This window comes from Lasiodiplodia theobromae (genome assembly GCF_012971845.1).
Source record: "Lasiodiplodia theobromae strain AM2As chromosome Unknown scaffold_38, whole genome shotgun sequence".
Classification (NCBI taxonomy): Eukaryota; Fungi; Ascomycota; class Dothideomycetes; order Botryosphaeriales; family Botryosphaeriaceae; genus Lasiodiplodia; species Lasiodiplodia theobromae.
In genome coordinates this window covers 98,364-112,645 of record NW_023336517.1, presented here as the reverse complement: position 1 = coordinate 112,645, position 14,282 = coordinate 98,364, and the positions used below count along the sequence as shown (strand labels likewise).

The window sequence follows — 14,282 nt, the reverse complement described above, 5'->3', positions numbered from 1 at the left end:
ATTTAAGCCGGTTGTGCGTCGCCCTATGCTTTGGTGACCAATCTCATTGACTTGACCCTCTCTTTTTCCGGGCGATCTCAACGACTCGTCGCACCTGATCTCAAACATGGCCACCACAAAAGAGCCAATCGCAATCATCGGTTCGGGGTGCCGTTTCCCTGGAGGATCCAGCTCGCCCTCGAAACTTTGGAATCTACTGCGGAACCCGCGTGACGTTCTGCGAGAATTTCCCGAAGACAGATTACGACTACCAAACTTCTACAACAAGAATGGAGAGCACCATGGCAGCACGGATGTCAAGAATAAGGGATATCTCTTGGCCGAAGACGACGCCCACCGCGTTTTCGATGCGCCATTTTTCAACATCAACCCTCTAGAGGCGGAGGGCATGGATCCAGCCCAGCGTATTCTCCTCGAAGTAGTTTACGAGGCCCTTGAGTCGGCTGGATACACGATCGAGGAGATGCAAGGGACTCTCACATCTGTCTACGTCGGCCTTATGACTGCCGATTGGTGGGATCTACAGATGAGGGATACCGAGACGATCGCGACGTATGCTGCAACAGGAACAGCGAGGAGCATTATCTCCAACCGTATCTCATACTATTTCGACCTCAAGGGTGCCTCTATGACCATCGACACGGCATGCTCCAGCTCACTCGTCGCTCTTCACCAGGCCGTCCAGAGCTTGCGGAACGGCGAGTCCACCACCGCCATTGTTGCTGGAGCCAACATGCTGCTTGACCCTGCCATGTACATCGCCGAGTCGAACCTCCACATGCTTTCTCCCGAGTCCCGCTCACGCATGTGGGACAAATCCGCGGACGGCTACGCGAGAGGTGAAGGGTGTGCGGCAGTTTTTCTAAAGCCCTTGAGCAAAGCTATAGCCGATGGCGATCATATCGAGTGCGTCGTCAGGGAGACCGGAGTCAACTCTGACGGACGCACCAAGGGTATCACGATGCCTAGTGCTACAGCTCAGGCGGCACTAATCAAGGCGACCTACCGCAATGCTGGCCTCGACCCCCTCGTCGATCGCTGCCAGTATTTCGAGTGCCATGGAACCGGAACCGCAGCGGGAGATCCTATCGAGGCGCAGGCCATCTCGGAGGCTTTCTTTCCGCATGGAGAATCGAATGACCGCATGTATGTCGGGTCCATCAAGACAGTCGTCGGTCACCTCGAGGGATGCGCTGGCTTGGCTGGTCTTCTGAAAGCATCATTGGCAGTCCAGAACGGGACTGTACCGCCGAATATGCTATTCAACGAGCTCAATCCAGCAATCGAACCTTACTACAAGAACCTCAGAATACTTCAATCTTCCATTCCATGGCCGGAGGTCGAGGGACCTCGCCGTGCCAGTGTCAACAGCTTCGGATTTGGAGGCACCAACGCCCACGCAATTATAGAGAATTACGAGCCGGAGAGAAACGCGGAGGCGCCAGCCAGAGATCACTTCCGCGGTCCACTCGTCTTCTCAGCTCGTTCCGAGTCGTCTATTCTCTCCAGCATTCGGGAGTACGCCCAATACATCAAGTCGAACCCCGCCGTGGATCTCGAAGACCTGGCTTGGGTACTGCAGGAGAAACGTGGAACATTCCCTGTCAAGCACTTCTTTTCGGGATCCAACCGCGATAGATTACTCTCGTTTATGGACAGCTTCCTCGAGACGGCCGACTCCGGGTCGGTGAGCAGCCTGGTAACGCGGGCACAGCTGCGCTACCCAGACGAGGTCCCCGGCATCCTCGGCGTCTTCACCGGCCAGGGGGCTCAGTGGGCAACCATGGGCACCGCGCTCATCCAGCGGTGCAAGCTCTTCCGCGAGTCGATTGAGCGCAGCGAGGCTGCGCTGGCCGCGCTGCCGGATCCCCCCGCCTGGTCGTTGAAGGCAGAGCTTCTGGCAGGCAAAGACACGTCTCGGATCGCCGAAGCGGCGCTGAGCCAGCCGCTCTGCACCGCATTGCAGATCGCCATGGTGGACCTCGTCACGGCGTCCGGAGTGAAGCTGGATGCGGCGGTTGGCCATTCCTCGGGCGAGATCGCAGCCGTCTACGCTGCCGGCATCATCTCTGCTGCAGATGCCATGGCCATCGCTTACTACAGAGGCTTCCATGCCAAGTTGGCGCAAGGGAGGGATGGAAAGAAAGGAGGCATGATGGCGGTTGGTCTTTCCTACGAGGCAGCGCTTACTTTCTGCGCACAGTACGACGGCCGTATCAGCTTAGCAGCCAGCAACTCACCATCAAGTGTGACTCTATCCGGAGACCTTGATGCCATCGAGGAGGCGAAAGCGTACTTCGACGAGCAGAAAACATTCGCCAGGCAGCTACAGGTCGACACTGCCTATCACTCGTACCACATGCTCCCGTGTGCAGAGCCCTACTTGAAGTCGCTTAAGGCCTGCAACATCAAGATCAACAGACCCAGGTCGGATCGCGCCTGCGTCTGGTCATCCAGTGTGCGCGCAGACACGGAGCTTCTCGAGGGGGATCTTGAGGCACTCACAGGGCAGTATTGGGTGGACAACATGGTACAGCCCGTGTTGTTTTCCCAGGCACTGGAGTGCTCGCTGTGGAACGGCGGCCCCTTCGAGATGGTTGTAGAGCTTGGTCCGCACCCGGCTTTGAAGGGCCCTGGCACCCAAGTGCTGAAGTCTGTTCTCGGTTCCGCTCCGCCATACATGGGTTTCATGAGACGCGGTGATGACGAGGTCGAGGCATTTTCTGGTGGTTTGGGCTTCCTGTGGTCCTCTCTTGGGCCCTCATTCGTCGACTTCGACGGTTACCGCAACGCCTTCAGCGACTCGAAGCCGAAGATGCTCAAGGACCTTCCTTCGTACGCCTGGGATCATGAAAAAACCTACTGGAAAGAAGGGCGCATTTCCCGCAACTATCGCCTGCGCAAGAGCACTCCTCACGAGCTGCTAGGACGTAGGGTTCCGGATGATTCTGACTATGAGATGCGCTGGCGTAACATCGTCCGTCTCAATGAGATGCCTTGGATCCGCGGCCACGAGTTCCAGGGTCAGGTCCTCTTTCCTGCCGCCGCATACGTCGCAATGGCCCTCGAAGCCTCGAAGACTCTGGCAGGCGACCGTCCTGTCCGGCTTTTCGAACTGCGAGACATCTCCATCCGGAAGGCGTTGGTCATGGACGAGGGCTCATCAGGCGTAGAGACCGTCTTCACGGTGAAGCTGCTGAACACGGAGTTTGGCACTGGAGCCAAAGACGTCCTGGAAGCAGAGTTCTCCGGCTACACCTGCGCCGACGAGGCAGCAGGCGTCCTGGAGAAGACAGCGTGCGGTCGCATCTTGGTGCATCTTGGCGAGCGTGATGGCAACGAACTCCCTCCTGTGACTCCAGCTCGGCCTCACCTTGCCCCAGTCGATCTGGAAAGGTTCTACTCGTCCATCGCGAAGTTGGGACTCAACTACCAGGGCTTGTTCCAAGGGCTGACGCATGCTGAGCGGACACTGGGCTATTCGAGAGCTGCTGCCACATGGAAGGAGCACGGAATGGGCGCCGACTACATCGTACATCCGGCCTTTTTGGATGTTGTGTTCCAGGCGATTTTCGTCGCTCTCACCTCGCCCGCGACGACCGGCGCTCTCTGGACCCCATACTTGCCCATCGCTCTCCACCGTATCGTTGTGGATCCTTCCCAGGTCCATGACTATTCCATCCCTGAGGTCAAGGCGGAAATGGACGCCTTTATTACGCAGGCGTCTTCCTCTTCAGTTACTGGTGATGTCCAGCTCCTCAATCCCGCCGGCACACACACCAGCATCCTTGTCGAAGGCCTGTTTTTGAAGTCCATTTCTGAGCCCACTCCCGCGACCGACCGGCTTCTCTTTTCCCAAACAGTCTGGGATGCAGATATCGCCAGCGGTCCGGTAGACGTGGATGAGGGAGAGGAGGACTCGGAGGAACGCGAGATGATCCATGCCATCGAGAGGCTAGCCTTGTTTCACTTCCGGAATCTCGTTGACACGATCCCGGCTGAAGAGGTCAAAACATTTACCTGGTACCATCAGAGACTCTTCGAGGCGATACATGCCAACCTGGACGCAATTCGCGGCGGCCAGAACTCTGTCATTGAGCAAGCCTGGCTCAGCGACACCCGCGAGACTATCGACGGCTTGCGTGCCAAGTTTCCGGGTCAAATTGATTTGGAGCTAATGCATGCTATCAGTGAGAACCTCGTATCGGTCGTTCGCGGAGAGACACAAATCTTGGAAGTCATGCTTGAGAACGACATGTTGAACCGCTTCTACATGGAGGGCCGAGGGTTCCGGAAGCTAAACGACTACATCGCTCGAGTTGTACAGCAGATTTCGCATAAACACCCTCGAGCTAAGATTCTTGAGATCGGCGCAGGTACTGGTGGTACGACTCGTAATATCTTCGACACTATCGGCTCGACCTACTCCTCCTATACTTATACCGATATCTCGTCCGGATTTTTCGAGAAGGCGGCTGAGAAGTTCCACGACCATGTCAACAAGATGACATTCAAGGTACTGGATATTGAAAAGGATGTTTCACAGCAGGGCTACGAGGAGGGCGGCTATGACGTTATCATTGCTGCTAATGTTCTGCATGCTACTCGCAACCTTGCTGAAACAATGCAGCACACAAGAGCTCTTCTTAAGCCTGGTGGATATTTCATCTTGATGGAAGTCACTGGCGACCTGCTCAGAAATCCGTTCGTTATGGGAGCCCTTCCTGGTTGGTGGCTTGGTGCTGAAGAAGGCCGTCGCCTTAGCCCTGGCATTTCGACAGTCGAGTGGGACGAGCTTATGCAGAGCACCGGCTTCTCAGGTGTCAATGCCGTACTTCACGACTTCCCAGACCCGACGAGACACTCTTGTTCGGTTATGATCAGTCAAGCAGTTGACGACAAGTTCAGTCTTCTCCGTGAACCGTTGTCGGCGGTGAATACGTTCTCCGAAGAGGATCAGAATCTCCTCATCATCGGTGGAAAGACGCTGGCTGTCTCGAAACTGGTACGCGACACTCAGAAGCTGCTCTCACCGTGGAAGAAGCGCACAACTGTGGTCGCCAGCATTGATGCACTAGACATCGAGAAGCTGGCTCCGAGGACGTCGGTCATCTGTCTCACGGAATTGGACAAGCCGCTTTTCTTAGAAACGATGAGCCAGGCGCGCCTGACCAAGCTGCAAGAGCTGTTCATCAGCGCTAAGAGTGTTTTGTGGATCACCAGCGGCTGCCACAGGGAGAGCCCAATTTCCAACATGGCTGTCGGCATTGGCCGTGCTCTCATCACCGAGCTGCCTCATCTTACGCTTCAGTTCGTGGATGCGAAGGTGTCCAGCCTCACGCCGACTCTGCTGGTCGAGTCGCTCCTTCGCCTCATCATGGCCGGATCGCCCGAGTTTTCGGAGCACAAGATGCTCTGGGCGACTGAGCCAGAAGTCAAGATTGACGGCGACACTGTTCTCATCCCTCGAATCGTGCCTGACAAAGCCATCAATGATCGGTTCAATGCATCTCGCCGTCAAGTCAACAAGCAGGTGAAGAAGGAACAGGCCCGTGTCGAGGTCGTAGCTTCGGGCCCGGAGGGGCCGCTCACTCTGGTTGAGGCCACAGCAACGGCAGATGATGAGAAGTCTGTTGTTGATGTGAAGTTCTCAACGGCCATCGGAAAAGACTGCACTCTCTCTCTCGGCAGTGTGTCGGGTAGCCCCGCCCTCGCCCTCGTCGCCTCCGATGCCAACACTTCGTCCGTCACCGTCACTGAGGCAAACATACTCTCAATTCCTGATGGCCCCCAGGCTGCTCCAGACACACTTTTGGATGTGGCGAGCCATGTGCTTGCAATCGAGCTTCTCAAGCCCATCTCGCCCCACAGCTCTGCTCTTGTCTACGAGCCTTCCGAGAGACTCGCTGCAGCCCTTACGTACCATGCAAAGGCCAAGGACATCAACTTGGTGTTTACGACGACCGAGATGGCTCGTGCGAAGAATGGATGGCTTTCTCTTCACCCCCAGGCTACCGAGCGTGCCCTCCGAAACCTCATTCCTCGGAACACTGCATGCCTGATTCATTTCGGCTCCAAGGCCATCACCACCTTGGCATCGATCCTCCCTCGAGATGCCCCTACCTATGTATTCGATCTCGTTAATGGCGCAATCCCTCTTCCGGACAAGGAAACGCTCTCAGCTGCCTTCGATGCCGCCGTAGCAGCTTCACTGGGCAACTCGGACGCATCGACCGTCAGCGTTCAAGCTCTGACAGGAGCACCACCGGCGCAGAAGGCCTACCCCAATGTCGTTGACTGGACCGAGCCCGAGCTGACCGTGACTGTGAGGCCCCTCAACCCAGCAGGCCTGTTCCGCTCCGATAAGACATATCTGATGGTTGGTATGACCGGGGAAATGGGACGCTCTCTCTGTCGCTGGATGGTAACCCACGGTGCCCGCTATATTGTCCTCACAAGTAGGAGCGCCCACGTGGATGCCGCCTGGCTGGAAGAGATGTCTACTCTTGGAGCAACTGTGAAAGTCTACAAGATGGATGTCTCCGATAGAGGCTCCGTTCGCTCCGTCCATGCTGCCATCTGCCAAGACCTGCCTCCGATTGCTGGTGTCTGCAACGCCGCCATGGTCCTGATCGACAAGCTGTTTGTGGACATGAGTGCCGAAAACGTCAACGATGTCCTTGGTCCTAAAGTTGAGGGTTCGAAGATTTTGGATGAGGTGTTCAACGAGAACGGGCCGGATCTAGACTTCTTCGTACTTTTCTCCTCGCTCGCCAGTATTTTCGGTAACGCCGGCCAGTCAAACTATCATGCCGCAAACTTGTTCATGACGTCTCTCGCCGCCCAGCGTAGGTCTAGAGGGCTTGCTGCCTCAGTCATGCACATCGGTATGGTTGCCGACGTTGGATATGTTGCCAGGACTGGCCGCCACATAGAGGACCATCTCCGCAAGCTCCTCTTCCACCCCATGTCTGAGACTGACGTTCAGCATCTCTTTGCGGAAGCGGTGAGGAGCAGTCGCCCGGAAGCCGACGGTAATTGGAGCATTGTTTCCGGCATTGAGCCATTCCTCGACACGCCCGACGCGCAATCGAAGCCGCCGTTCTACTCAAACCCACGCTTTGCGCACTGCATCCACGAAGAGAACACGGCCAAGGAACAGAAGCAGTCGGGTGCTGCGGCCAAGGACATCAAGCAGCAACTCGAGGCCGCAGGCTCGGAGGAGGATGCCGCCGCCGCCATTCAGGAAGCATTCGCTGCCAAGCTCGAGATGATGCTACAGATGGCGCCGAACACGGTCAATGTCAATGTTCCTCTGCTTGACCTGGGCACGGATTCGCTTTTGGCTGTGGAGATCAGGACCTGGTTCCTCAAGACGATCCACGTCGACATCCCTGTCCTCAAAGTCCTGAGCGGTGACACCGTAGGTGCCATTTGCACAGACGCTGCGAGAAAGTACTTGGCAACAAGGCCAGCAAAGGAGACCAAGTCGGCACCAGCGACCGGCGAGCCGCTGGCGAATGGTCTCGAAGAGAACGAGAGCAAAAAGACGGCAGAGGAGCAGGTACCGAGAAACAGAAGCCCCGCTGTCTCTGTAGCCGAATCTGATTCAAGCAGCGCTAAGGATGAAAGCCTTGCTCCCGAAGCTCCGTCATCAAAGACGTCCGACACCACCCGGAGCACCACACCATCGTCAGGAGATACTCTCACCCCGGCAGAGCTTTCCAGCTCTGTTAGCATCTCAAGAGTGTCCACTCCAGTTTCAGATCTCTCAGACGCTACTCCTCCACCCACGCGTGAGTTGACATTCAAGAGGAAGGGGAAGCTGTCCCATGCCCAGTCTCGTCTCTTCTTCCTAAAGACCTTCGTGGAAGATCCGACGACTTATAACTGCACGGCTCTGTACCAAGTCCAGGGCGACCTCAAGGTCATGCGACTCCGTCGTGCTCTTGCGGAAGTCATTGCCCAGCATGAATCGCTTCGAACTGCGTTTTATGCAGACCCCGCAACTGGCGAGCCAACCCAAGGAATATTTGCATCACAGCCTAATTGCCTCAAGGTCGTCGAAAATGCTGACGAGGACACGGTCAAGCATGAGTTCAATCTGCTGAAAAACACTGCCTGGGACCTTGAGCAAGGAATCACTTTCGGCGCCACTGTTGTCTCACAGTCATCCGGAGTACACTCCATCATCTTTGGCTACCACCACATTATCATGGACGGAGTCAGCTGGTTCTTGTTTCTTCGTGATCTTGCTCGGGCGTATGCGCTGCAACCTCTCTCGCCAGTCACCAAGCAATATGTCGACTTCACGCAGGAGCAAACAAAGTCTATCGAGGAAGGCAAGCTTGCCGATTCAATTTCGTTCTGGAAGACCGAGTTTGCTCAATTGCCCGAACCTACTCCTCTCTTGCCCATTTCACGACTCAAGGCACGGTGGGGCGCCGGAAGTTACAGAAGCCACAACATCAGCAGGGAGGTTGATGCAACGTCGAATGCGCGGATCAAAGATGCCAGCCGAGCTCTGGGAGTCTCTCCATTCCACCTACACATGGCCACCATCCAGGCGCTTTTCGCCAAGTTCCTCGGTGTGAATGACTTGTGTATCGGTGTCTCCGACGCAAATAGGACAGATGACAATCTCTCGGATACAGTGGGTTTCTTCCTCAACCTGTTGCCCGTTCGCTTTTCCATCGACCACAGCAAACCTTTCTCCGAGCTGGCCAAGCGCACTTCCAAGAAAATCTTCACTGCGCTCGCGCATTCGAGCGTTCCATTCGATCTCATCTTGGACGAGCTCAACGTAGCCCGATCTCAATCGTACAGTCCATTGTTCCAGATCGGCGTCAACTACCGCATGAACGACCTTCTCACGCTGCCATTCGGAGACTGCGAACTTCTTTTCAAGGCTGCCGAGGATGCCAGGAACCCGTATGACCTCAGCTTCAATATCACGCAATCTGCTAGCGGCTCATGCCTGCTGGACGTGTCTTGCAGGGAGGATCTGTATACTGCAGAGGCAGGAGAAGTCTTGATGGATACCTATGTCCATCTTCTCAAGTCATTCTCTGAGGATACGACTTTGACAGTCGATTCCTGTTCTTTGTTTGACAAAGACACAGTAACCCAAGACGCCTTAGTCGGAAAAGGCCCTCGAATCTCTCCCGAATGGCCAGAGACACTGACGGAACGATTCCAAACGATGGCTCAGAACCACGCGGACGCCATTGCCATCAACGATGAGAGTGGCAAAACGACTTACCAGCAGCTAGCAAACAAGGCTGACAAGATTGCTGCTCATCTCCTGGAGCAGGGCATCGAGAGTGGCTCAGCAATTGCAGTCTTGTGCCAGCCTTCGTCTGACCTCATTGCATGCATGCTGGCAATCATTCGCATTAACTGCGTGTATGTGCCATTAGATCTAAGCCTTCCGCAAGTCAGACACGTTGCTATGCTTGACAGCTGCATGCCGGCCTTGGTCCTGTCTGACACACACACGCTCAAGCGTGCCCAGTCGACAGCTGGTGATTTGCGCACTATCAACGTCTCAGAGCTACCTGAAATAGATGCGTCGTCGATTCGGGACCTTCCCCTCCCAAACCCTTCTTCGGCTGCATTCCTGCTTTTCACGAGTGGAACGACTGGAACACCCAAAGGTATTCGGATTCCACAAAGAGGTCATGTAAATCACTGCGAAGTGGTTTCCAGGGCCATTTCGGTTACCGCACAAGATTCAATAATGCTGCAGGCGTCTTTCGGCTTCGACGTATCTCTTGTGGAAATATTCGTCCCGCTCTGGAACGGCGGAACTGCCGTTATCGTTCCACAAGCCGCACGCGGCGACCCAGTTGCCATCGTGGAATTGATGCAAAAGGCAAAGGTAACTCTCACATTAGCCACGCCTTCAGAGTACGCCATGATACTCGAGTCTGGCAGCCAGTCACTCAAAGCTTGCTCGGAATGGCGTCATGCCATCACGGGAGGCGAACCAATCACGGAACGAATGAAGCAGGCATTCCGCGCGTTGGGTCGTCCCGGCCTTACCCTTAGCAACTGGTATGGTCCAACGGAGTGCTCTGTCGCCTGTACATTCGAGCACGTGGACCTTGCTTCCACTACCTCGGCCACTGTTGGCGAATACACGTCCATCGGCAAGCCACTGCCCAACTGCTCCGTGTACATTCTCGATCCAGCCGGAAGTCCTCTCCCCGTTGGCATTCCCGGCGAAATCTGCATCGGTGGTGCCGGCGTCGTCCTTGGATACGTGAACCTGCCCGAGCAGACGGCAGCCAAATTCTGTCCAGACCCATTCGCGGGGCCAGAGGACGTAACAAAGGGGTGGACAACCCTGTACAAGACGGGTGACAAAGGACGCCTTCAGAAGGACGGATCTGTTGTTTTCATGGGACGCATCGACGGCGACACTCAAGTGAAGCTTCGAGGTCTCCGCATCGAGCTGGACGACGTGGAGAATGCCCTTCTCAAAGCTGCTCCAGCCCATCTTTCCAGCGCCGTCGTGTCGGTGAGAGGAGATCCCGAAATGCTCGTCGCGCACGTGGTCTTCGTGCCCGGCAAGACGTTGGGCAGCAGTGAGCTCCAGCAGCTCGCCGCCAATCTTCCCGTGCCCCAGTACATGCGGCCCGCTTTGGTGATTCCACTGGAGCGTCTTCCGGTCACTGCCAACGCCAAGGTGGATAGGAACGCAGTCCAAGCCCTCCCTCTTCCCGAGCTCACGGCGGAAGTTTCAGGGAATGAGAGCCTGACGCTATCTCAGTCCCGGCTGGCACGGTTGTGGAAAGGCATATTGCCGAAGGGTGTTCTCCTCGATCCCACCTCCGATTTTTTCATAGCTGGTGGAAACTCGCTCCTGCTTGTCAAGCTCCAGAGGGCCATCAAAGAGGAGTACGGGCTCTCTTTGCGCATAACCAAACTCTACACGGCCAGCACACTGGAGAGCATGACCAACCTGGTTGCTTCCTGTGAGGAAGAGCAGCCACGCGATGAGCAAATCGACTGGGAGGCGGAAACAGAAGTGCCAGAATCAACAACCCTGATCCCCAAACCCCCATCCGAACGCCGGCGACTCAGAGACCAAGACAAACAAATCCTACTAACCGGCGCCCTCTCCTTCTTCGGCTCCACCCTCCTCACCTCGCTGCTCGCCGACCCCCGCATCGCAAAGATCCACCTCCTAGCCATCGATCCGGACGCGGCGGCGCAATCCGCACTCCCCACCTCCCCCAAACTCACCGTCTACCCGGGCGCCCTCGCGCACCCCACCCTCGGCCTCTCCCCCACCGACATCACCACCCTCCAATCCACCATCGACCTCATCATCCACGCCGGCTCCTTCGGCCACTGCATGCACAACTACTCGTCCGTCCGCCCGCACAACGTCGGCGCGACGCGCTTCATCGCCGAGCAGCTCGCCCTGCCGCACCTCGTCCCCATCCACTTCCTGTCGTCCAACCGCGTGCCCCTACTCGGCGGCGGCTCTGCCGACGGCACGACGGATGCCGCTGCCGTGCCTCCGCACCTGCACCCGCCCGCCGACGGCTCCGAGGGCCTGACGGCCAGCAAGTGGGCGTGCGAGCGCGTGCTGGCGGCGCTGGCGGCGCGCACGGGGTTGTCCGTCCGCGTGCACCGCGCGTGCGCGCTGGTCGGCGACGGCGCGCCGGCCGACGACGCGCTCAACGCGCTGCTGCGGTACTCGGCCCTGCTGCGGGCGGTGCCGCGGTTCGAGCGGTTTGTCGGCTACTTCGACTACCGGGATGTGGGTGAGGTGGCGGGCGAGTTCAAAGAGGTTGCGCTGGGCGGAGGAGGAGGAGGAGGGGATGACGGTGAGGTGCTGGCGTTCTATCACCATTCCAGCGGGAGGAAGGTTCCGGTGATGGAGTTGCGGAGGCATTTGGAGGAGCGGGAGGGGGTGGCGTTTGAGGAGGTTGAGGTTGCGGAGTGGATTGAGAGGGCGAAGGAAAGGGGGATTGAGGTGTTGGTTACGAATTATTTGGAAATGGTTCTGGGCAGGGGGGAGAGGATGGTGTTTCCTTACCTTGGAGAGACTGAGAGTCAGGGATGATGTCAGGACGTGTTGGAGGTTCAGGTCGGCGTTTGAGGCGTGTTACTTTGGATTCAATGTTGGCGTTACGGACCATGTAATTTCTTCTCTACTTGGGGCGTTTTCAATTTAAAGTACTAATTATCCTACATTCATACTGGTTTAGGAGCTGTTGTAATTAACTGTTAATCGTTCCAAGTATTGACCTGCCGCGGCTTTCATGGAAAAAGATGATACATGATAATTAATGTCGTGCTGCTTGTAGAGATACTTTTTGTTGAAGCTTACAAATGAATTGAACTGAATACACCTGATTTTCATGATACAGCAGTAAGACTGCCTTATGATATATGCCAAATTCTTGGAGTGATGTCGTAAAGTATAATTAACAAGCGACGTTGTTGTGGTGAGATAAACAAGGGATTTGCTTTGGTGTTTTTCGAAGAGAAAGCAATGAAACAGGCCAATAAAATTGGCAATACCAATGAATAGCAATGGAGTTTAACGCCTTCTTAACTTTGAATGTTTGAATCTTCTATCTACGTATCACTAGTTCACTTTTTCGCCGCAGGCATTTGTGGCATTTGCAAATGCCCAACGACAGCCATGCCACTGTACTCTTCTCCTCCCACCTCTCCACCGGTAACCTTGCTAGTGAAGCCATTATTACCAAACTTGGCCGGTGGCGGGCCAAGCGGAATACTCCACCAAACAGCGTCATGCTGGACATCAAAATGCCAATGCTTTCCCGTCCCCGGCGCCACAAAATCCAGCACAAACCCAGACGAGCGATCCGCAAACGTGCCCCTCACCTTCCCACCGTACGCCGCGCGCAAACACACATAATCCTCCGTCAACGACAGCCGCGTCGTGCTGCCCGAAAACACCACCTCCCCGTCCCTCGTCACCGTCGCCCTGATGACCTCGTTCCGCCGCGCGTCCGGCGCCAGCTTGTCGACGCTCCGCAGCAGCGCGAACGTCCACGGCCCCGCGTGCCCGCGCACGTACGTGTTCTCCTCCAGCAGCGCCGGCATCGGCGCCGCCATGACGCAGCGGTCGACGCCGCCGCAGCCCGCAAAGCGTAGCTCCCTGCCGTCCGTGAAGGCCAGCGCGACGTCGACGGCCGCCGACACGATGGGCTGCGCGTGGCCGATCTTCGCCGTCAGCGGCGCGAACAGCTCTTCTTTAGCGGAGACCGCACTGCCACCGGCAACGTTCTTGAAAGTCACCGTGCCACGCACCTCGGGCAGGTCGAACGTCAGCGTCGCCGCGCTGAGGTCGGCGCAGACCTCGAAGGAGGACGAGAACCCCTTGTCGCCTTCACTGCGCTGGCTCGTCCACACCGACTTGATCCGGTCGCCGAGGTCCTCGACGACGGTCTCGGCCGCGTGCTCGTCGAAGTGCACCGCGGCATCGTCGCCACCGCCAGGCAGCTGGGCGTGGAAGGCGACGCGGAGCGGCTCGCGGCCGCGGAAAAGGCCCGTGGCGTCGCGGAAGAAAGAGATCTCGATGGCGCCAGCGCCGCCGCCGGTTGCAGGGGGGTTCTGGTCTACGGCGTCGAAGACCCAGGCCTCCCAAGTCGTTGTGCTGAGGTCGGTGTACTTGGGGAAGATGGGGTGGGCGTGGTTGGTCGTTGTTGAAGGGCCTTGGGAGATGGTGGACGTCCGGGTGACGGTGGAGGTGGTGATTGGGGCCGCCATTGTTTGCTCTCCTTTTTCGGTGTGGATATGCACTGTCTCCTTGCTCTTTTTATTTTTTTCTTTCTATCTTCTTGAGGTAATGTTGCGTTATTCAGATAGTAGGGCGTCTGAAGTGCCAACGGCTGATAGTTGCTTAGCGCTTGCCCGTAGACCCGTCTGGCATCACATGATATGTATGCTCTAGAGATCGGAGGCTGGGCGTGGAAGGTGCACGGTTGTTTGTTGTGGCTTGAGACCGATGATTGGCGATGTCGTGTCGCTTTCGGTCGTTCGGAGAATTTCGGTGTTGGATCAACACCACGCTGCATCCGTACAACAACGGCTCAATGCGGATCATGGCCGATTTTATCCATGATGACTTTTGTTTCCTAAGACTTCTATGGGTTCATTTCGTCCGGTCGCATAATCGTGAAGCCCCAGTGCTATACACTTGTTCGGTCTGTGTGGAACCGAGAGACAACGTAGACAAGCAAATTGAGATTCCGGTGTCTTCTTTAGAAAGATAATAGAACAGCACGAGCGTT

The 14,282-nt window shown here is 56.4% G+C and overlaps 2 protein-coding genes across 2 annotated transcripts; one reads left to right on the top strand and one right to left on the bottom strand.

Moving 5' to 3' along the window:
- Positions 1 to 106: 106 nt before the first annotated feature.
- On the top strand, positions 107 to 12,079 carry LTHEOB_10365 (Beta-ketoacyl synthase; the record flags this gene model as incomplete). The annotated part of the gene is made up of 1 exon (XM_035507002.1): positions 107 to 12,079. One exon carries the CDS (start codon positions 107 to 109, stop codon positions 12,077 to 12,079), a length of 11,973 nt encoding a protein of 3,990 aa, XP_035367902.1.
- A 533-nt stretch (positions 12,080 to 12,612) lies between these two features.
- Positions 12,613 to 13,758, bottom strand: LTHEOB_10364 (uncharacterized protein; the record flags this gene model as incomplete). Its single annotated transcript, XM_035507001.1, has 1 exon — positions 12,613 to 13,758. The coding sequence occupies one exon, from the start codon at positions 13,756 to 13,758 to the stop codon at positions 12,613 to 12,615; it is 1,146 nt and encodes a 381-aa protein (XP_035367901.1).
- Between the last annotated feature and the right edge of the window lie 524 nt (positions 13,759 to 14,282).